Below are 23,163 nucleotides of genomic sequence, written 5' to 3' on the forward strand. Positions count from 1 at the left end.
TAAACTGATGAATTCACATTGAGTCGAGAGCAATAAGCACACAGTTACACACAGAAGACAGAACCAACGATATGGGCATTGTGTTGGTAAATGTACTGATGTTGGAGCACAGAACAAAGACAATCAAACTGCTGTGAGGGAGAACAGAGAAAAAATAACGTCAAAAGTTGACGCATCAGTTTTGTTAGTTTCATTGGTGTCACGTGTGTGTTAAAACATTTATTTGACACAATCTATCGTATGAATAAATGAGCATTATGGTGACGGTCGGATGATGAAACTTAAAAAAAGTGTTGTCATGCAAATGCCTGTTGTGGAATGATGAACATTTAACTGTTGAAGATCGGATGTGTGAAGCAGTGCAGTAAAAATTATTACAATCAACCAGCCAACTGACCAAGCTCTGTTATTTTATTATACGTAACACTATCGAGTGAAAGTGTCGAGTATTGGTGAAATTAAATCCTTTCGATAGAGTTATGCATAAAAAAATAATTATCATCAGGACTATGACAAACTAATTTTTTTCAGGGCTTAATTTCATTTTAATATTTTAGATTTTTGTTGTTTTGCACTATTTTGCGCTATTTTGCGCATCTGTTTTACCGTCGTCATCATCATCATCATCATCATCGTCGTGTCGTATCTCCCACACACATATAGTACAGAGCAAGACAATACGATACGACATTCGTCGTTTTAACTTCGAGGTCGGAGGCCTCACTCGTGTTATTTTATTATTTTTTTATTCTCTTTGTCACTAACTCGGATGCGAGAAAGAAAAAACATGGCCAATGTGAGGTGAATGAATAACACTTAAAAAATTTATTTAGATCGTAATATTTACTACTTATAGTTAATATTATTTTTCATTTTTAATTGTTCATTGTTGAGTTTTATTTTTACTACGTAAATGCATATTAATTAATTAATATTATTGTTTTGTATTAAGAAAAGGTGAAACACGTACGAGTACAAAATAATTGGTGATTTTTTTTGATCGAGACTCAAAAAAGCCAATCTATTTTGTCAAGGACCAACAAATAAAATATATAAGATCTCTGAAGTTTACATTGGACTTGAATATTCAAGAACGATAAAAGCTATTATTAAATTGTACGTTTGGGAGATACATACAATAAATAAATAAACAAAAATGTCGTCACCAAGTGCTGGAAAACGACGCATGGACACTGATGTTATCAAATTGTATCCTTTATTAATTCGATATTTTTTATCGCTGCTGCATTTTTTTTTCTTCAATCATTTCTGCAGTTACATAATTTTTTTAATGCATTCAATTCAACAATTTGTCTCTTTAAATTAAATAGCTCAAATTTCCATTGTAGCAATGACGGAAAACAGCTGCTCCTAACCAGCTGATTGCTCTATCTCTCCCGTTTACACAACATTTGAACTCTCTCTTGTTCTCTCCCCCACACACTTTTCACGACACTCTCTCACTCGTTATTACACTTTGTTTACAATGCACTTGTAGTGGAGCCTATTTTTCCACTTATATCCATACAAATAATTCTCTTTTTAAATTAATAAAAAAATTATTTTTTATTTGTTTTATAAAATAATAATAATAATAATCAAAAACATTTATTTTATAATCTACGATCTTATCTGTAACGATTACGATAATTTGACTTTGTTGGATAATCAAACATTATTAAGTATTAGTCATTGAATTTTATTTAAAGGCAATTTACTTTGTCTATTTAAATATCAATGCTTAATCATCGTTCTTTTCATTTAAAGAAACAGTTAATAATATGTTGCTTGACTTTTCCTTAATAAAATATTTAGGATTGAAAGTAAGCATGAGGTAACAATTTTAGGTGGTCTTAATGAATTTTCCGTAAAATTCTACGGCCCTCGCGGCAGTAAGTATCAAAATAAATTTTAATCGATCAATTAAATAAATAATTAATTGTATTTATTATTTATCAGCGCCGTATGAAGGAGGAATATGGAAAGTACGAGTACATTTACCTGAACACTATCCATTTAAATCACCATCAATTGGATTTATGAACAAAGTTTACCATCCGAATATTGATGAAGTGTCGGGTACTGTTTGCCTTGACGTAATTAATCAAGCATGGACAGCTCTTTATGGTAAATAATAATAATTAATTCATTATTACTAGCAAGCTTGCAGTCACTATGTGACTGCAGTGACTTGTGGACTATAAATAAATAAAATTTTGCTTTATTAAATAATGAATTTTGTTAAATTGCACTGTATTTTCTTAACTATTGACATTTTTAAAGATATAAGCTCATATTGATGTTACACTCATCAAGAGCTTTCATTTGAGTACCCACATGCATTTTTGATATATTTTTCATATATATACATATATATAAATATATAATATATATATAAATATATGAAAAATTGATGTGGGTACTCAAATGAAAGGTCTTGGTGAGTGTAATGTAGAGGTGAGCTTATATCTTTAAAAATGTCAATAGTTGACGAGATACAGTGTCATTTTTTAGTTATTGATATTTTTAAAGATATAAGCTCATCTCAATGTTACATTCATCAAGAGCTTTCATTTGAGTACCCACATGCATTTTGATATATACATATATATATGAAAATGCATGTGGGTACTCAAATGAAAGGTCTCGATGAGTGTAATGTCAGGGTGAGCTTATATTTTTAAAAATTTCATTAGTTGACGAGATACAATGTCATTTCTTAGTTATTGACATTTTTTAAGATATAAGCTCATCCCGATGTTACACTCATCCAGAGCTTTCATTTGAGTACCCACATGCATTTTTGATATATTTTTCATATATAATATATATATATATAAATATATGAAAAATTGATGTGAGTACTCAAATGAAAGCTCTTGATGAGTGTAACATCGAGATGAGCTTATATCTTTAAAAATGTCAACAGTTCACAAGATACAAGGTCATTTCTTAATTATGTAAAAAATCCGATTTTATCATATGACTATCCTGGACACAAAATTTTTCTTATTCTCTTAATAATATAGATTATTAAATCATATTAATCAAAATTTAAATTTGAAATTATAGATCTATCGAACATCTTCGAGTCGTTCCTTCCTCAACTGTTAACATATCCTAATCCAATAGACCCACTTAACGGCGATGCAGCCGCGATGTACCTACATAAACCCGACGAGTATAAAAAAAAAGTGGCGGATTATGTTAGGAAGTATGCTACAGAAGAAGCATTAAGAGATCAAGAAAATGCTGGCAATGGCAATGGGGTGTCATCTGAAAGCGAATCTTCGATGAGTGATTTTAGTGAAGATGAAGCTCAGGATATGGAGTTGTAACTAGATGCTTTACCACTTGTTAATCTTCCAATTAAGATATCTTAAAAAATAATTCAATTGATTTTTTATTTAGCATAAATTAATAATACTAATAATATAGTACACACAAGTTTCTCGCCCGCGCGCGTGCACACTCTACACTTAACATACACTGTAATAAAATTACATGTATGTAAAAAAATAATGAAATCTAAGAACAGTACAGGCTGCGCTCAAGTCTACGATTACAATTCGTGATTTGGTGCTATTATAAATTTGCAATAATAATTATTCTGTTTTTAAATTTTATTACTTTCTTATGTCGATAATTACATTAGCAACGAGCTAACCGAATTAACGCGCTGCGACTAATAGTAAAACTTCAATACATTAATAAATCAATTAATATTATTTTTTTTTTCTTTTGTCGATAATGAAAATTATAAATTTTTAATTAAATTATTAGCATTCATGCAAATTAACATTATGATCTTATTAAATCTACTTGTTAAATATATTTAGTTAAATTTTTCATTAAAAATTTCGTTAGTGTGATAAAAAATTGTGTTACTATAAATAGTTCAAATAACGTCTCATTGAAATAAAAAAAAATAATAATAAAAAACGAGTAGAGCAAGTGACTCACGCAAATTCACTTGTCGAGATCAAAGTACTAGATTTAATTGCTTAGACAATATTCAAAAATATTAAGCGTTAAAAAATGTTCTAAAGTATATATTTAAACATACATATATTTTTTTTTAAATAAAAAATCTAACAAAATTTACACAGTATATTAATGACGATTGATACAACAAAAAAAATTGCGCCATAAAAATTCCCATTATGAGAGATTAAAAAAAAAAAAAAAGAAACAATTTAATGAATAATATCTATCACTTTTCGTTTAATGAGATAAAACAATATCTTTTTATAGATTATTATATACAATATTTTCAGATTATTATTTTTAAAAATTAATAATAATAATAATAATGATAAATAATCGTGTTCGCATAAAGATAAAAACTATAAAATAATAATACGTCGCACCCCAACGTTAAAGTTATCGATATACTTTTATTAATTATTCGTTTACAAGTCAAGCATCACTTATTGTACTACCAGCCAGCCGAATTATTTTTTTTCTTTCACGGTCAAATAAAAAAAGTAATCACGGTACAAGTCTAATAGTTTGAGATTAAAATTATGGAGTCAATAAGCGAAGATTAATATCTATATAACAATATATATATATATATATATATATATCTTAATTAAGCTCTTAGGATATGCAAATTGGTTTGATAATTGGTGGAAGTTAATAAGAAAAAAAGTAAATTAATAAAATAACAAATAAATAAATAAATATATATATATATATCCTCTGATATGGATAACTTGCAAGTGTTCTTGTGTCACTAGACCTCACGAATTTTAACATTAACATTAATAAATTATAGGCAATACTTATATATTATTAAAATATAAATTTATTATTTAAACTATTGTTATATTAGTAATTTTTATATGATTGTAAACCAGTACTCATATTTATTGAATAATTTTCAAAATTCAATACCGATTTAAAAGTACTTTATTTTGAAAGAAACAAATGCAAATTTTTTTTTTTTTATAAATGTTATATTATTGTAATTTGAATTTTTATAGTTTAAATTTTTTTGCAGTTAATTTAATGTCTTGAAATATCATTGGGTCGTAAAATGAAAAATTAATATTTAAAACATATATTATAAATAGAAGCGTGTTCCACTGCAATTTATACCATGCGCGAAATCATTAAAATATTTTGCTAAGGTACTTGACGTCATAAATTACGTATTTTTATTCCACTAATTTTTTTTTTGACGGCATACATTTCCCCGCTTATAAATACTTAATTTTATTTTTATGTTTTTCCTAATTTGTATGGATAAAAAAAAATTATTATTTACTCATTTAAAATTAAACGAGTAATTGTAAAATAAAATTAGAATTTCGATTTATAATTAAGATAAATTGGAACTATTAAAAAAAATTGAATTTTTTGGTACAATAAAATAACAATAATAAATTGAAAAATATTCTTCACTGTTTTATTTCTTCCCATAAATTGTTTCTTCATAATTTATTATAAAATGACACTGTAGTTAGGTAACAGCTGTCAATTTATTGAATTCTTATAACAAATAAATCATAATAATAAAAATATTTTTTGACAGTCATCAGAAATTTTTTTAGAACTTTATAATAATAAAATTATAATAAAAAAAATTTTTAAAGCATTTTTTAATTAGAATTTATTCGTTATAAAAATTAAAAAAATTGACAGCTGTCGGCTAACTTCAGTATCATTAAAATTCAATGAAAATTAATTTAGCAGATATTTGATAATTTTTAAAATTTTTGTAACAAATAAATTATGGCAAAAAAATTGATATGTAGAAATTAAAAAAAATATGAAAATTAAGTTAGCCGAGATCTAAAAATTTATAGAATTTTTTTTTTTTTTTATTGAAAAAATCATTACAAAAAAATTAAAAAAATTTTCATTTGTAAAAAACTTGAAAAAATATAAGTGAAATTTTTTAAAAATATTTTTTAGTTCTAATTTAATAAATGAAAAATAATCAAAAAATTAAAAACGTCGGCTAACTTTAGTATTATAAAAAAAATTGAAAATCCAATTTTTTTAAAATAATTTTTTGGATCAAATTTATTGGTTAAAAAAACTTTTTAAATAGTCAACTTTAATATCATTAAAATTCAAAAAAAATTTCTAATCTCTGTCAACTTCAGTGTCATTAAAAAAAAAAAAAAGAAAAAAAAAACAGTTATAAATCTAAAATCTACTGTACCGATTAATTCTCAAGGAAGAAAACGTTTGTGGTTTGTGGTAAAAAAAATAGAATAAAGTCGAGGGCGCCACCCATTAATTAGAACATTGACTGTCGCATCTTACTTGTCAATTATTATTATTTTCGAGCACTCAGTATCCAGTGGACACTGTAACGGGCAACTGTAAGCCACTGGTAAGTCAGCAGTGCAAATTCATATACTACTAATGTGATGTGATGATATACATATATGTTAATAAAATTTACCGTATTGTTATATATACATCTATACATACATTTGCATCTTTCCACGTCAAGGACTACATCTTTATTCTTACATTATATTATTATTATTACATCTCACATTTTTTTATCATATTCATGTTACATCAAAACATAATAACATTATCAGTTTACACTTTATCTATTAAATTATAAATAAATTTAAATTAAACTCAAATTTTATTACCAAGTGTCTCTTATTTACATACTGCTGTCTAGTTAATACACATTTTAATACCATGACAATAATCTCTTATCTCTAAATAAGGTTATTAATTGTTATCACCAATTTCGTGAGTGAAAAAACACAAATCTATCGACATTTATTCCCTCTAATATATACAATCATTATTTAGTCATTTATTTTTCTACTTGACCTCGCAAACTGATATTTATTATTATTTTACAATTACGGGCATGCGAGGATTTTAAAAAAATTTTTTCAAGATACTATTGGATGCTCAAGTTTAAGAAAAGTAAGTTTTTATTTTTTAACAAGTTTAATTTTATTTAATTTTTTTATTTTTTATTTTTATCTAGCACCGGATAAATGAGGGCTCAACAATTGCATTTCAATTAAACTTTAAATTTACAATAAATAAATTCAATTGATCAAAATGGGTGAGATACTTGGATCAGCGAGTTTTTTACATCTCGGAGATATTGTCAGCTTGTATGCTGAAGGAACAGTATCAGGATTTTTATCAACTCTGGGGTAAGTTTTTTTTTTATTTATTAAAAATGAAAATCAATTTAGCAGATATTTAATAAATTTTAAAATTCTTTAAAACAAATAAATCATGGCAAAAAAATGAGAAAAAAATATTGACATGTAAAAATTATAAATGCAATTTTTTAAAAATAATTTTTCAGAAAAAATTTGTACATTAAATAAAATTAAAAAATTATCAAGTGATTTAATTTTAATGTCATTTATAAAAATTATTGGTGTAAAATATTAATAAAAATTAAATTTATTAAATAAAAAAAAAATGTAAAAATTATAAATGCAATTTTTTAAAAATAATTTTTCAGAAAAAATTTGTATATTAAATAAAATTAAAAAATTATCAAGTGATTTAACTTTAATGCAATTTATAAAAATTATTGGAGTAAAATATTAATAAAAATTAAATTTATTAAATAAAAAAATGGAGTATCTGAATATTTAAGTATAAATAAAATGAATAATAATTATAAAATGTGTATGGAGCACATATGAATAGAAAATCAATGAATATCCCAGGGTATACTTAAGTTATATTTATTTTTATCCTACATGGTTTATGTGATAAAAATTAAATAGCTCATAGGGCACATACGAATCGGTGCATATTGGGTTAATCAAGTGAAACGACGCACGTACGTCCGTACAGAGTATACAACTCAAGCACAAGCACATAGATGATGCTAATATAATAACAACAAGAGAGCGAGTCAAACGATTGGAAAAAAGGATAAATGATATTCACCGAGAGATCTTTTTATAGAATATATATTCATCGTGGTTTTATTTGGTTTTCAAAATAAATAGAAATATATCCATAACACTATATTTATAATATTTATTATTACGGTAATATTATTTTAGTCAGACTAAATTCATTTTTTATTTTCATTCACAGATTAGTTGATGATAGATGCGTCGTTTGTCCTGAAGCCGGGGACTTGGTTAATCCGCCCAAAAAGTTTAGAGGTAATTAGAAACACAATAAAATGCTAATTATAACTTTTTAGATAAATAACTATTTATAAAATTTTTTAATTAGACTGCCTGTTCAAAATATGTCCTATGAATCGATATTCCGCTCAAAAGCAGTTCTGGAAAGCGGCGAAGCAGAGTGGAAGTTCAACAACGGATGCCGTTTTATTAAAGAGACTTCATCATGCCGCGGAAATCGAAAAAAAACAAAATGATACTGAAAATAAAAAATTATTGGGCTCCGTTGTGTCTTACGGCAACGTTGTCCAGGTCAGTAGTACAAATTTATATTTATTTTCTTATATTTAATTGAATTTACGGATAATAATCGGATAAATACTATTACAGCTACTTCACCTTAAATCTAATAAATACCTGACGGTAAACAAGAGACTCCCAGCGCTTCTGGAGAAAAATGCGATGCGTGTTTACCTGGACGCAAATGGCAATGAAGGCTCCTGGTTTTACATAATGCCCTTCTACAAATTAAGGAGCGACGGTGATAGCGTCGTTGTAGGCGATAAAGTTATAATGGAGCCTGTTAATTCTGGCAGACAGGGTCTTCATGTTGCAGCAAACTACGAGCTTAGCGATAATCCAGGCTGTAAGGAAGTTAATGTTGTTAATGCCTCTACTTCCTGGAAAGTAACGTTGTTTATGGAGCACAAAGAAAACCAGGAGGAGATACTCAAAGGTGGAGACGTTGTTAGGCTCTTTCATGCCGAGCAGGAGAAATTTTTGACTATGGATGAGTATAAAAAGAAACATCACGTCTTTTTGAGAACTACTGGAAGAACAAGCGCCACTGCGGCGACTAGTAGTAAGGCGTTGTGGGAAGTAGAGGTAATATTTTTTTTTTTTAATATTTCTATAATAAATTTATTATCTATATGATTAAGAGAATAAGCAAAATTTTTTGGCTATTGTATTTTTATGATAAAACGAGTTTTTATGGTTGAATTTGGTATCGTTATAGTCAATTTATGATGATAGGCTGTATTTAGGCTGCGTTCGAAAATACTTTATCTTTAGATAAATAATTAAGAAATAATCTTGTATCTCGTGAACTATTGACATTTTTAAAGATATAAGCTCATCCCGATGTTACACTCATCAAGACCTTTCATTTGAGTACCCACATCAATTTTTCATATATTTATATATATTATATATATGTATATATGAAAAATGTATCAAAATGCTTGTGGGTACTCAAATGAAAGCTCTTAATGAGTGTAATATCGGGATGAGCTTATATCTTTAAAATTGTCAATAGTTAAGAAAGTACAAGGCATTTTAACAAATATCTTCTGAACCATTGAAATTTTTAAAGATATAAGTTCAACCCGACATTACACTCACCGAGACCTTTTATTTAAGTACCCACATCAATTTTTTCACATATTTTATATATTTATATATACTATGTATATATATGTATATATGAAAAATATATCAAAAATGCATGTGGGTACTCAAATGAAAGCTCTTGATGAGTGTAACATCAGAATGAGCTTATATCTTTATAAATGTCAATAATTAAAAAAGTACGGTGCAATTTAACAAAAGTCATTATTTAATAAAGCAAAATTTTATTTATTTATACTGCACAAGTCACGGCAGTTAAATAGTGACTGCAAGGTTGTTAGTTATTATTTTTTTCTATTTTTGAATAATTATATTTTGGTACTTTATTTCAGGTTGTTCAACATGATCCCTGTAGAGGTGGAGCAGGTCATTGGAATTCTTTGTTTCGATTTAAACATCTTGCTACCGGTCAATATTTAGCCGCGGAAATAGACATTGATGAGCCATTAGACACATCTAAATTAAAACGTGGTAAATTTATATTCTAGAGAATTAAAAAATTGTAAAATGAAATAAAATAAAAATAAAATTGTTTGTAATTTCAGATTTATCTGGAGCAGCGTACCGACTGGTGTCTGTACCCCACAGCAATGAAATCAGTTCACTATTTGAGCTGGACCCTACAACACTGACTCGGGCCGACAGTTTGGTACCTCAATCGTCATTTGTAAGACTACATCACATATGCACAAACACTTGGGTACATTCAACGAGTGTACCTATCGACAAAGACGATGAAAAGCCAGTGATGTCAAAGGTATGATCAAGAAAACTCCCTATAAAGAGTATTAAAATATTGATTTGTGTATAAAAAAAATTTCAGGTAGGATGCGCTATAAATAAAGAGGACAAAGAGGCTTTTGCTTTGAGATCTGTTTCTCCAGTAGAAGTTCGTGACCTTGATTTTGCGAACGACGCTTGCAAAGTGCTTGCATCAATTAGCGGTAAATTGGAGCAAGGGACGATATCGCATAATGAAAGGAGGGCTGTTACAAGTTTGCTCCAAGATATTGTTTACTTTATTGCCGGGTTGGAGAATGAACAAAACAAGTCGGAAGCGCTTGATTTGATAGTTACAAATGCTGTGAGAGACAGACAAAAATTATTGAGAGAGCAGTATATACTTGGGCAATTATTTAAGATACTTCAAGCGCCGTTTTTGGAATCTAATGAGGGCGAAGGACCTTTTTTGAGGATAGAAGAATTAAATGATCCTCGACACGCACCTTACAAATATATATTCCGATTATGTTACCGGATATTAAGATTATCGCAGCAAGATTATCGGAAGAATCAAGAGTACATTGCCAAGTTTTTTGCGTTCATGCAAAAGCAAATCGGTTATGATATTTTAGCAGAGGATACAATTACTGCATTGTTGCATAATAATCGTAAATTGTTGGAAAAACATATTACAGCAGCTGAGATCGAGACATTCGTTGGACTAGTTAGAAAAAATATGAAAAATTGGGAGTCTAGATTCTTAGATTACTTATCAGATTTATGTATATCTAATAAAAAAGCCATTGCGGTAACACAGGAATTAATTTGTAAGAGCGTTCTTAGTGATAAAAATAAGGATATTTTAATAGATACTAAAATGATTAAAACTCAACTGGAGGTCGAGGAGAATATTAATGAAGAGCATGAACACGAGCACGAACACCACGACGATACTAGCGAAATAACTCAGATAACGATATTAGAAGAGTTTGAAATTGTGCTTACTTGGAATAATGGAAAACGTTCAATGTCACTTAGCGAACTGTCAAGGGGCGCTAAAATAGGAAACCACGAGCATATTGCTATATTGGATTACTATAGACATCAATTAAATTTATTCAGTAATATGTGTCTTAATCGACAGTACTTGGCTTTGAATAATTTGTCCCCGCATTTAGATATTGATTTAATTTTAAAGTGCATGGAAGATGAAACGGTCCCTTATGAGCTACGTGCTTCCTTTTGCCGCCTCATGCTGCATTTGCACGTCGATCGAGACCCTCAAGAACCCGTAACGCCTGTTAAATACGCTCGTTTGTGGTCGGAAATTTCATCAAAAATTAGTATCAACGATTATGACACTAATAAAATGCCAGATGAAAATAAAGAAGCCGTCAGAGCTCGGTTTAGCTCGACAATACTGTTTGTCGAAGATTATTTATGCAATGTCGTTTCGAATGTCTGGTCATTTGCAGATCATGAACAAAATAAACTCACATTTGAAGTAAGGACTATTTGGTTTACATTTTGATTATTTATTTTTTACCGCGGATATACATTATTTTATTTATTTATTCAGGTTGTTAAATTGGCAAGGGATCTCATTTATTTTGGATTCTATAGCTTTAGCGATTTACTGAGATTAACTAAAACGCTACTCAATATACTCGACTGTGTGTCTGATAAGGATTTCATTGACGGGAAAATATCGTCAACCAGTGAAAGCGATAGTAAGTTGATAAAATTTTTTTTTCCGCATTTTTATCTAATTTTTAAATATTTAAATTATTAAAAATCACTTATTGAAAATTTGTTTAGTCGAATCGTTGGATTCTAAAAATGAAGGTAATTTAAAAGAAAAAAAAAATAGTGTTGAAAAAAAATAATTGGATTGTTTTTTATAATTGGATGTATTTTATTCCGTGCAATCGTCAAAATTAAACTCACAAAATTTTTGATACCTTTTAAAAAAATTTCGACGATTCTGTGGAATTTAATACACTCTTTAATTCGCGGTTAAGAGTATAATTATTTTTTTACTAGCTGAAGGTGGTGTATTGAAATGTATAGGAGACATGGGAGCAGTAATGACAAGTCTAGCTCTTGGACCCGCAGGTCAAACGATGTCCGGAAGTTCTTCGCCTCGATCGAGCCCAGCGGCTAAAAAAGAATATCCGCTTGTGATGGATACAAAGCTAAAAATAATTGAAATCTTGCAGTTTATTCTTGACGTTCGGCTTGATTATAGAATATCCTGTCTGCTGAGTATCTTCAAAAAGGAATTTGATGAGAATGAAAGAATGTCAGGCGACGGGAGTCTTGAGCAGAAAGGAATAGACTTAGAAGCTATTGGTACTCAAGCGGAAGGAATATTTGGTAGTAGGTGAGTGAGATATTGTCGTAGTTCAACGGAACATAATCGAGTAATTAATTGAATTTGGGTTATTGCAGCGACGAATGCTTAGCATTAGATCTCGATGGACAAGGCGGTCGTACATTCCTGAGAGTTTTGCTGCATTTAGCAATGCATGATTACCCTCCGTTAGTCTCCGGCTCTCTCCATTTATTATTCCGACATTTCAGTCAAAGACAAGAAGTCCTTCAAGCGTTCAAGCAGGTTAGTTATTTGTAAAAATTAAAATTATAATGGCTCTTTTTAATTTTTGAAATGAAACTTTTTTATCGACGTATGAGAGAAATTTTATAGCAGTGTAAAAAAAAATCGTCACGATTTTCGAGATTAACTGTTATCATATCATATAATTGTATTGCTTTGAGTAGATAATTCCAATTATATACTCATAACTTGTGTAATTGAGTAAGTTATTAAATATCAGCTTTGAATTATTTTTACTAAGTTATGGAATTAAATATGAATATTAAAGTTCTTTACATAATTCTTGTAAACTGATTAACTAATTTTTAGATTAAATAATGGCAGAGTCTAAAAAATGACAACAATGGTAATGATGTTGAGATCATAATTGATGAATTACAATAATTATAATAAGAGCAATGATAAAATGAATTACTCATATTATTTGTATGCATGTCTATAATACTAAAATAGCTTTAATTTAATTTGAAAAATTTTTTTTTCTCAAGTCTCATCTACCCAATTTCTGTAAAGTTGTAAATAGTAAAAAAATGATATGCCATAAAGAACACACACATGTTTTTTATTCGCTACAGGTTCAATTGCTAGTTTCGGACAGTGATGTGGAGTCTTATAAGCAAATTAAAGCCGATTTAGATGTTCTACGTCAGTCAGTGGAAAAATCAGAGCTGTGGGTTTATAAATCAAAGTCAGTTGAAGAGCATGGAGGTAAAAAGAAGAAGAGCAATAAAGAAGACGAGGATGAGGGCGCGACTCCCCGTAAAATGCCTCCGAAGTTGGCTCAGATAGATAAGAGAGGGTCTGCTATTGATTTGGATGTCGGACCGCCTCTTCATGCGGACCAAGCTGAAGAATACAGAAAAATCCAGCAAATATTAATAAGAATGAATAAATTATGCATTCAAACCCTACCTGGTGGCATTGTCAAGCCTCGCAAACATGAGCAAAGGCTCTTACGTAACGTTGGAGTACACACAATTGTCTTGGACCTCCTTCAAGTTCCATTTGATTGCAAAGAAGATACTCGGATGAATGAATTAATGCGACTTGCTCATGAATTTCTTCAAAATTTCTGTCTCGGTAATCAACAGAACCAAGTTCTTCTTCACAAACATCTCGATTTATTTTTGAACCCCGGCATACGGGAAGCTCAAACAGTCTGCAGTATTTTTCAAGACAATTCTACGCTCTGCAATGAAGTCAGTCCAAAAGTGATTCAACATTTTGTTCACTGCATTGAAACTCACGGCAGACATGTACAGTACTTGAAGTTTCTTCAAACTGTTGTCAAAGCGGAAAATCAATTTATCCGAAAGTGTCAGGAGATGGTGATGCAAGAGCTGGTTCAAGCTGGAGAAGATGTACTTGTATTTTACAACGACCGTGCGTCATTTAATTACTTTATTGAAATGATGAAGTCGGAAAGATACCGCATGGATGAAAGCAGTCCACTCAAATATCACGTCGAGCTTGTCAAGCTATTAGCTTGCTGTACAATGGGAAAAAACGTCAACACGGAAATAAAATGCCACAGCCTTCTGCCGCTCGATGACATTGTCGCAATGGTGTCTCATCCTGACTGTCTTCCCGAAGTATGTTTTTTTTTTTTTTTTTTTTTTTTTTTATGATTTTTGATTTTTGATATTTAATTAAAAATACTTTTGACAGGTCAAAGAAGCTTATATCAATTTTCTAAATCACTGTTATATTGACACCGAGGTTGAGATGAAAGAAATTTACACATCAAATCACATGTGGTCACTTTTTGAGCGGTCCTTTACCGTCGACATGGCAATAATAGGGACCGCGACGCACGACAGGAATCACGCTGACACAGCTTTGGAGAATTACGTTCTCAATTGTCTGATGAACATCATCACTACCTTCTTCAGCAGCCCGTTTTCAGATCAAAGTACCACCGTCCAGGTATATTATTCAGTTATTAAACACAATAATTAAAACACATAACACCTTCGCAATGTCGAAATTTAATCTGTCAATGTTTTGTAAATAAACCGTGAATTATTATTAGTAATAATATGTAAATATTAAGTAAAAAATTAAACGCTGCACACTATTCGCTTTGCATGCCAGATTATTGATAAGTTGTTATTTTTCCACTGTTCAGACACGAGAATTAATTATAGTTGGAAATTGATGTCGCAGAAGAGCAAGATTTTAGAAAATTACGTGATTTTAAAAATCAAACATGTAAATATTTTGATGTTAATTTAAATTTAAGTTTCAGAATTAATTTATTAAAAAAATATGCTTTTACATTTAACGGTCCGGCGATAAAAAATATTGATGTGAGCTTGATAATAGCAGCGGTTGCAGCATGATTTGTGTTTTTTGGCATGCACCGATTGGGTTCTATAAATATTATTTTATTCAACAACACTGACTCACTGGGTTTGATTGATTTTACGGGGTCTGTATGGTGTTGGGGTTTTGATTTACTAATAGAAACATCTGCACGAGGCGAGGCTATTTTGGAATCTCAAGGAGTGTGACCATAATAACGACACCATTATTAATCAAATGGACTCTGTAAGTAATAAAGAGTCCAATTTTTGTTTATATTTAATCACTTTTCTGCTAACAGCATGTCGCTAATATACTTGTATATAACTTCAATCGATATTATTAAGAGAGTAAGAAAAATTTTGTTTCCAGGATAGTTATATGTCTAGCTACATAATTAAGAAATGACCTTGTATCATGAGAACTATTGACATTTTTAAATATATAAGCTTACCCTGACATTACACTCATTGAGACCTTTCATTTGAGTACCCACATTAATTTTTCATATATTTTATATATTTATATATGAAAAATATATCAAAAATGTATGTGGGTACTCAAATGAAAGCTCTCGATGAGTGTAACATCGGGATGAGTTCATATCTTAAAAAATGTCAATAATTAAGAAATGACATTGTATCTTGTGAACTATTGACGTTTTTAAAGATATAAGCTCATCCTGACATTACGCTCATCGAGACCTTTCATTTGAGTACCCACATAAATTTTTCATATATTTTTCATATATATATATATATATATATATATATATATATATATGTATATATGAAAAATATATCAAAAATGCATGTGGGTACTCAATTGAAAGCTCTTGATGAGTGTAACAACGAGATGAGCTTATATCTTTAAAATATATATTATATATAAAAAATATATCAAAAATGCATGTGGGTACTCAAATGAAAGCTCTTGATGAGTGTAAAACATCGGGATGAGCTTATATCTTTAAAAACGTCAATATTTACGAAAGTACAGTGCAATTTAATAAAAGTCATTATATAATAAAGGTTGCTAGTTTATTATTATTTAATAAAATTTTTCATGTATAAATTTTAAAATTAAAGCCTGCAGGAAAATTCGATTGTATCATTCCAAAGATAATATTTTAAATAATTTATGTTTGAATATTTGTGTAAAATTTTTATCCATACTGTAAATGATAGAAAAATTTTTTTAATAACAGACCAGACAGCCAATATTTGTGCAATTATTGCACGCAGCATTTAAAGTATCCCAATGCGCGTGGTTGAATGCCGGCCAGCGATTCAATGTCGAAAATTGTATAAGAACTCTATCCGAAGTTGGTAATTATTTTTTATTAATTATTTCATTCGAAGTTTAATTATTTAAAAAGACCAAAGCTTCTCTGTTGAACACAGTTATATTTATTACTTTAATTAAAAATATTTCAGCCAAAGGAAGAGGTATCGCAATACCAACTGATTTAGAGAGTCAGGTAGCAAATATGTTTAACAAAGCTGCGATGCTCAGTAGACAGACAACCAAATGGTTGCAAGCCGTCAAACAACCCAAAGTGGAACGCAGTCAAAGCCAGGTAATAAAATTTAATTTTTTGTTTTTAATTTTTTATTAAATTTATTTTTAAAAAATTAATTAATAGTTGATGCGACTGGATCGGAGTATCATCGAAGGTCTTCAGGATATTGTTTTACTCCTTGAAGAGCAATTGAAACCTCTAGTTCAATCTGAGCTATCTCTGCTAGTAGATATACTTTATCGCTCGGAGTTGCTGTTTCCGTCGGGTAGTGAAGCCCGGAAAAGATGCGAGAGCGGAGGTTTTATTCGGAGGTATTCAACGCTTCATTAAAAACTAATTAATTTTAGTGGAACATTATTAAAATAAAATTTTAATTAAAATATGTTCAAGGTTGATAAAGCACACGGAAAAGTTGCTAGAAGAAAAAGAAGAAAAATTATGTGTCAAAGTTTTAAGGACCTTAAGAGAAATGATGGCTATGGACCCGGAATACGGGGAAAAGGTTAGCATACGATAAAAGTAAATGTATTTATTTTTTTTGCACGGATTGCCGCTTTGGCTTACGTTAAATTTATAATTATCATGCGGCTATTAACAGCATTAGCTCCAAAGCATTTAATTGAGTCGGAAGGGACATTAAAAAAAAAAAAAAAAATATTTAATTGAAAATATAAGCAAACACATAGAATTGATTTTTTTCGCTGAATATCACAATTGCATAATTAGATCAGTATAAAATTAGAAAATATTAGTGTTAGTATTTATTTAAAAACAAGTTTGCGAGGTAAAAAAATTGGTGAGTAATTTCTAGTAGAATAGAACTGTAGGTTTAAGTATTTTCATGCTGCTAAGGAATATCTGGACTCGGAGCAAACATCTGAAGCGAAGAAAGCTAACGAGTTGTCTAATGAAACTGATTCTAATGAACAGTTGATCGCGCAGCAAATGACACAGCAACAGCGGGTAAAATTTATTTGCATAGTTAAATTAAAAAAATTTTTTTTAAATGTATATTAAAATCTGAATCCCAGTTTAATTGCTATTTATCAACCAGTTTAATGCATGATTTAGTGCACGGTTAAAAAAAAAAAAAAAAAAAAAAAAAAAAAAAAAAACTCTTTCACCTATTTTTTATTTCAAGTCATTAGTATCATTTATTTAATTTTTTTTTGCAATTCGCTTCTTTGATAAACGACTCCAATTATTTTTATTTTTTTTTAATAAACTATTTTATTTAATGTTAATTATTTTTCTGCTACACTGCATAAAAATATTTTTATCCACAGGGCGACGCGCTGAGAAGCAATCTATTGATTCGGTACTTTGGAAAGGCATTTGTCCAGAAAATGGAGAACGTGGACATAAACGCGGCGTTAACAACAACGATAACACACGGCCCGGGTGCTAAAATTCTAAGCCGAGCCGGGCGTACATTGCACGAAGTCCAGAGCCATTTAGACCGCGAGGGAGCTTCAGACCTCGTTGTTGAATTAGTTATTAAGAGTGTTCATTCGCCCAGTATATTTGTAGAAGCCGTTGAATTAGGAATAGCGCTTTTAGAGGGAGGTAATCCGATAATACAGAAGAGCATATACAGCAAGCTAATGGGCGATGATTTATCGCAATCTTTCTTCAAAGTATTCCACGACAAAATGAAAGACTCCCAACAGGAGATAAAGTCAACTGTCACTGTTAATACCTCAGATATTGCTGTAAAAGCGCACGAAGACAAGGACCAGAGCAGAGAAGTTGAAAAGATATCAAAGAAACGTACGTCATGCAAATCAAATGGAATAGTAATTACTGACGAGATACGGGAGGAATTAAATAATGCAGGTGTAAGCACAGCTCAGGCTTATGCAAATGTTCGTACCATCGCTTCTGGAGATGACGTATCTAATACTGTGGCTCTGGGTTACTCGCTTGAGGATATGCTTGCAGACAAGCTGGAACGTCATAGAAGCGGCATGAATGTTAATAACGAGCATGATGAGGGTCTGCTCAACGCAAAAGTATTAGTAATGCAGCCGATATTGCGTTTTTTGCAGCTGCTCTGCGAAAATCACAACCGGGACTTGCAAAATTTTTTGAGGTACCAGAACAACAAAACAAATTACAATCTCGTATCGGAGACTCTGATGTTCCTGGACTGTATTTGCGGGTCAACGACCGGCGGGCTCGGGTTACTGGGTCTATACATAAATGAACACAATGTCGCATTAATAAATCAAACTCTTGAAACTCTCACGGAATATTGTCAAGGTCCGTGTCATGATAATCAAAATTGTATAGCCACTCACGAGTCAAACGGATTAGACATAATAACTGCGTTAATATTGAACGACATAAACCCATTAGGGAAAACAAGGATGGATTTGATACTCGAATTGAAGAATAATGCCAGTAAATTGTTGCTAGCTATTATGGAGAGCCGAGGTGACAGCGAAAACGCCGAAAGAATACTCTACAACATGAACCCGAAGCAACTGGTGGACGTCGCGTGTCGAGCCTTTCACCAAGACACCCTGGATGACGACAACGACCTGGACGACTCGTCCAATAGTGGAGAAGATGGTGTAGCACCCAAGGAGGTCGGTCACAATATCTACATCCTGTGTCATCAACTAGCTCAACACAACAAAGAATTAGCTTCCATGCTCAGGCCGTCCGAGTCTAATACTGCTGATGAAAAAATTAACAAGGCTCTGCAGTACTACGTCACTCACACAGCTCAGATTGAAATCGTCCGACACGACAGGACTCTAGAGCAAATTGTCTTTCCAATTCCGGAAATTTGCGAGCTGATAACAGTTGATACTAAGTTAAGAGTGCTTCACACCGCGGAGAGAGACGACCAGGGCTCCAAGGTGTCTGATTTTTTCGAGCGCACCGAGGACATGTTCAATGAAATGAAGTGGCAGAAGAAATTGCGCGGCCAGCCGATGCTCTTCTGGATGAGCAGCTACATGTCGCTCTGGAGTAACATTCTGTTCAACTGCGCGGTGTTGATTAATTTAATAGTGGCGTTTTTCTATCCGTTTGTCGACGCGGTGCCTAAGTTGATCATTCCGCACCTGTCCAGCTTGATCTGGGCGGTGATGCTCGCGTCTGGGGCAATAGTTGTCACCCTGCCCAGGGAATCGGGCATAAGAACTCTGGTCGCTTCGACAATACTCAGGCTGATATTCTCCATAGGTCCCGAGCCGACGCTCTGGCTGCTGGGGTTCTTGACGATAGTCTTGAAAATTGTACACATGATCAGCATCATCGGGAATCAAGGGACACTCACTAAAAGCCCTGAGCAAATTATTACAGACGTCGAACTTTGGTACCATACGTCTTATTTATTCTTCTGCTTGTTAGGGATATTTATGCACCCGTTTTTCTACTCGGTTTTGCTGTTTGATGTGGTCTATCGAGAAGAGACTCTCTTGAACGTGATACGCTCCGTCACTAGAAACGGGAGATCTATTATTTTGACGGCAGTCCTTGCGTTGATTCTAGTTTACATGTTCTCGATAATAGGATACATGTTTTTCAAGGACGACTTCCTTTTAAGCGTAGACGACGAGATCGTGTCCGCTCCCACGGATAGCAGTGATCCCATTGAGGCATGTGACGCCAAACAATTCGAAAATTGTGAGGCTAGCGAGGGGATATCGAGTTACTTGAAACGAGAAAATTTGAAAAACAAAGCCGCTGAAATAGTAAGCGTCGGCGGTGAAATGAAAGAACGGGCCTGCGATTCGCTGGTGATGTGTATTGTTACTACTATGAATCAAGGGCTGAGGAATGGAGGTGGGATTGGTGATATATTGCGCGCTCCATCCAGCACCGAGCCACTATTTGTTGCACGCGTTGTTTATGATCTGCTATTCTTCTTCATTGTTATTATTATTGTGTTGAATCTTATTTTTGGTGTTATCATTGACACCTTTGCTGATCTCAGGTCGGAGAAACAGCAGAAAGAATTGATTTTGAAGAATACTTGCTTTATTTGCGGGCTCAATCGATCCGCCTTTGATAATAAAACTGTTTCCTTTGAAGAACATATCAAGCATGAACACAATATGTGGCACTTTCTATACTTTATTGTCCTGGTCAAGGTTAAAGATCCGACTGAATTTACGGGACCTGAATCTTATGTTTATGCAATGGTTAAGGTAATTTTTTTTTTTTTTTATTATCTTTAGGCTTGAGATTTTTCCCGGAAATTTAATTTTTTACTAAAAATGTATCTTATTGGATTTAAAAAAAGATTATAAAAGACATTTTTTTTTTTTAAATTAAATTTTGAACAATTTTTATTAAAAAATTTTTTTATATCATCAATAATTTCACCGTAACTCTTTAATTAATATTCATAATTAATGATTCAAATTTTTGGTAATTATTAAAATTAAAATTTAAAAATTCCAGCTTTTTTATTGGTCTTAGAAAAAATTATGAGACATTTTTTTTATAAAATTTAATTTTAAACTTTTATTTAAAAAATTTTTTATACGACCAATATTTTCGCCGTAATATCAAAAATTTTAAACCACTAATTATAAATCAAGGGAAAAATCTCGACGCTAATTATCTGATACATTAAAATTAAAAAAATAAAAAAAAAAAAAAAAAAAATGTTTCTTAAATTAACAGGACCGCAATCTTGAATGGTTTCCACGATTGCGAGCCAAGTCGCTAGCAGCGGACGAGGGTGAAGGTGAGCAAGTAGAATTACGCAGCTTACAATCCCAGTTGGAGTCAACTCAGCAACTAGTTAAATGTCTGTCTCAGCAACTTACTGAGCTCCGCGATCAGGTAATTTATCACTCTAATTTATTGCCTTCCAATAAAACACTAAAATTTATAATTTACTATTTAACCCTCCTAATACCAGATGACCGAACAGCGGAAGCAGAAGCAGCGACTGGGTCTTTTGAATTCAGCATCGGCGTACATCCACGGCGCCCCTTCTTAAAGTAATAGTCCGTTGTTCAAATAATATTTTTTTTATTTACAATCTTATAGATATAAATATATATATTTAAAATCAATATCCTGGAGATATTTTTTATAGGAGCCGACACGGTTAGGATCACTTTAAAATTACTAAACAGATTACGCGTGCCGGTGAATTATTTAATGAAGGTATTTTCAATTTGAAATTCATATCACCGTAATAATTGTCGAGACCATTCATTAGTAATTAATTACTTATTCAGTGTACGTTACATTTAATTGTTAATTACTTATAGAATGGAGAAAATAGTTGACTAATTATCATAGTAATAATAATGCATTTTTTTTTTTAAATAAATCTATATATTAGTTCTCTATTCCATTAAAAAAAAATCTTTTGGCATTTATAAATACAGTACCTCTTAATAATTGCACATTTATTCGTACATTTAATGCAATCATTTTATTGAGTAACAATAATAATTAATTAAAAAAAAAAAGTAATTTTTAGATTCGTAAATAAATCATATCGTAAAATATTACATATATATTTATATATGTTAAATTACGTGCATCGTACAAACAAATTGTTAGAAAATGTTTTTAAAGTTTTATTGTTTTTAAAATTATTATAAACTATTTACTTATACACATATACATGTTTATATATTTTATTAATTCGATTTATTATCAATTGCCTGAAAGTCAAGTATAAAATTATTGTAAAATAAAAAAAATGTGGTAAGCGAGGCTGTGAGAATCCATTGCATTGTCTTTAAGAAAAAGATATATTTGTATCTTCCTTTTTTTTATCAATTTATTTTATCTAATTCCTTTATTAATTAAATCTAAATTATGAATCTCGTGCCAAATATTTCTGTAACTGATTAGTAGTTTTTTTTTTTATATTTGCAGTACTTTAATCAACAGTACAGGTATATTTTTATACTTAGTTTTTTTTTTTTTTTTTTTTTTTTCGTTCCTAATATAAGTGAAAAAATATTTAACATGTAATCTGTTAATTATGTTAATAAATAAATGAAATTTTATTACAAATGTGCATCTATTTTATAATTGCGGAATTTAATCTAAATATGCCATGAAAAAACAGATTAATTTTTATGATTGTTACACAATTTATTTTCAATTAATTTTAATAAGTTACTAATTAATATGATAGTATTTTTTTTTCGACTATTGTAATCGGACGTATTAAAACTTATGGCGTTACAAATGGATTTAATTCGTTGAAAATATAAGTATCAACTAAATTCCTTAACGATTACAATAGTAATTATAAAATTTTTTTAAAATTTGAGCTTCTGCATAGCATTTAAATGCAGATTATTTTTTTAATTTTTTTTTTCTATGATTCTCAGAGAAGAAATACTCCAAATATATTTTCACTCATTTATTATTTAAATAATCAACATCGTTAGTTTTTAGAATGATGATGAAGTTATTAGTTTTTTTTATTGTGTGAGGTCTATCGAATTCTCTCTCTCGATGTTTAATTTTAGCGTTACAGAGTTTAATTTTTACTT

General features: G+C 30.5%; 2 protein-coding genes across 15 annotated transcripts; both read left to right on the top strand.

Annotated features, from left to right (window-relative positions):
- Nucleotides 1-61: 61 nt before the first annotated feature.
- Nucleotides 62-5,148, top strand: LOC123258805 (ubiquitin-conjugating enzyme E2 H). Of its 2 annotated transcripts, XM_044719029.1 has the most exons (6): nucleotides 62-476; nucleotides 558-801; nucleotides 953-1,209; nucleotides 1,816-1,892; nucleotides 1,960-2,127; nucleotides 3,073-5,148. In XM_044719029.1, exons 3-6 carry the CDS (start codon nucleotides 1,157-1,159, stop codon nucleotides 3,336-3,338), a joined length of 564 nt encoding a protein of 187 aa, XP_044574964.1. In that variant the 5' UTR covers nucleotides 62-476; nucleotides 558-801; nucleotides 953-1,156; the 3' UTR covers nucleotides 3,339-5,148. The 2 variants fall into 2 exon arrangements, with proteins under 2 accessions (XP_044574964.1, XP_044574963.1); XM_044719028.1 differs by having other exon boundaries at nucleotides 62-801; nucleotides 958-1,209.
- A 1,115-nt stretch (nucleotides 5,149-6,263) lies between these two features.
- LOC123259822 (inositol 1,4,5-trisphosphate receptor) lies at nucleotides 6,264-22,458 on the top strand. 13 transcript variants are annotated; one of them, XM_044720546.1, is made up of 24 exons: nucleotides 6,280-6,349; nucleotides 6,884-6,912; nucleotides 6,977-7,151; nucleotides 8,062-8,132; nucleotides 8,206-8,408; nucleotides 8,487-8,981; nucleotides 9,839-9,977; nucleotides 10,052-10,263; nucleotides 10,330-11,733; nucleotides 11,809-11,959; nucleotides 12,048-12,074; nucleotides 12,273-12,612; nucleotides 12,681-12,846; nucleotides 13,422-14,438; nucleotides 14,515-14,772; nucleotides 15,313-15,396; nucleotides 16,358-16,478; nucleotides 16,587-16,729; nucleotides 16,796-16,983; nucleotides 17,063-17,174; nucleotides 17,525-17,635; nucleotides 17,959-20,835; nucleotides 21,317-21,478; nucleotides 21,558-22,458. In XM_044720546.1, the coding sequence occupies exons 3-24, from the start codon at nucleotides 7,054-7,056 to the stop codon at nucleotides 21,636-21,638; spliced, it is 8,460 nt and encodes a 2,819-aa protein (XP_044576481.1). In that variant the 5' UTR covers nucleotides 6,280-6,349; nucleotides 6,884-6,912; nucleotides 6,977-7,053; the 3' UTR covers nucleotides 21,639-22,458. The 13 variants fall into 13 exon arrangements, with proteins under 13 accessions (XP_044576482.1, XP_044576481.1, XP_044576485.1 ...); XM_044720547.1 differs by lacking the exon at nucleotides 6,884-6,912 and having other exon boundaries at nucleotides 6,264-6,349; XM_044720550.1 differs by lacking the exon at nucleotides 6,280-6,349 and having other exon boundaries at nucleotides 6,846-6,912; nucleotides 12,300-12,612.
- The last annotated feature ends 705 nt before the right edge of the window (nucleotides 22,459-23,163 follow it).

This window comes from Cotesia glomerata, linkage group LG2 (assembly GCF_020080835.1).
Source record: "Cotesia glomerata isolate CgM1 linkage group LG2, MPM_Cglom_v2.3, whole genome shotgun sequence".
Classification (NCBI taxonomy): domain Eukaryota; kingdom Metazoa; phylum Arthropoda; class Insecta; order Hymenoptera; family Braconidae; genus Cotesia; species Cotesia glomerata.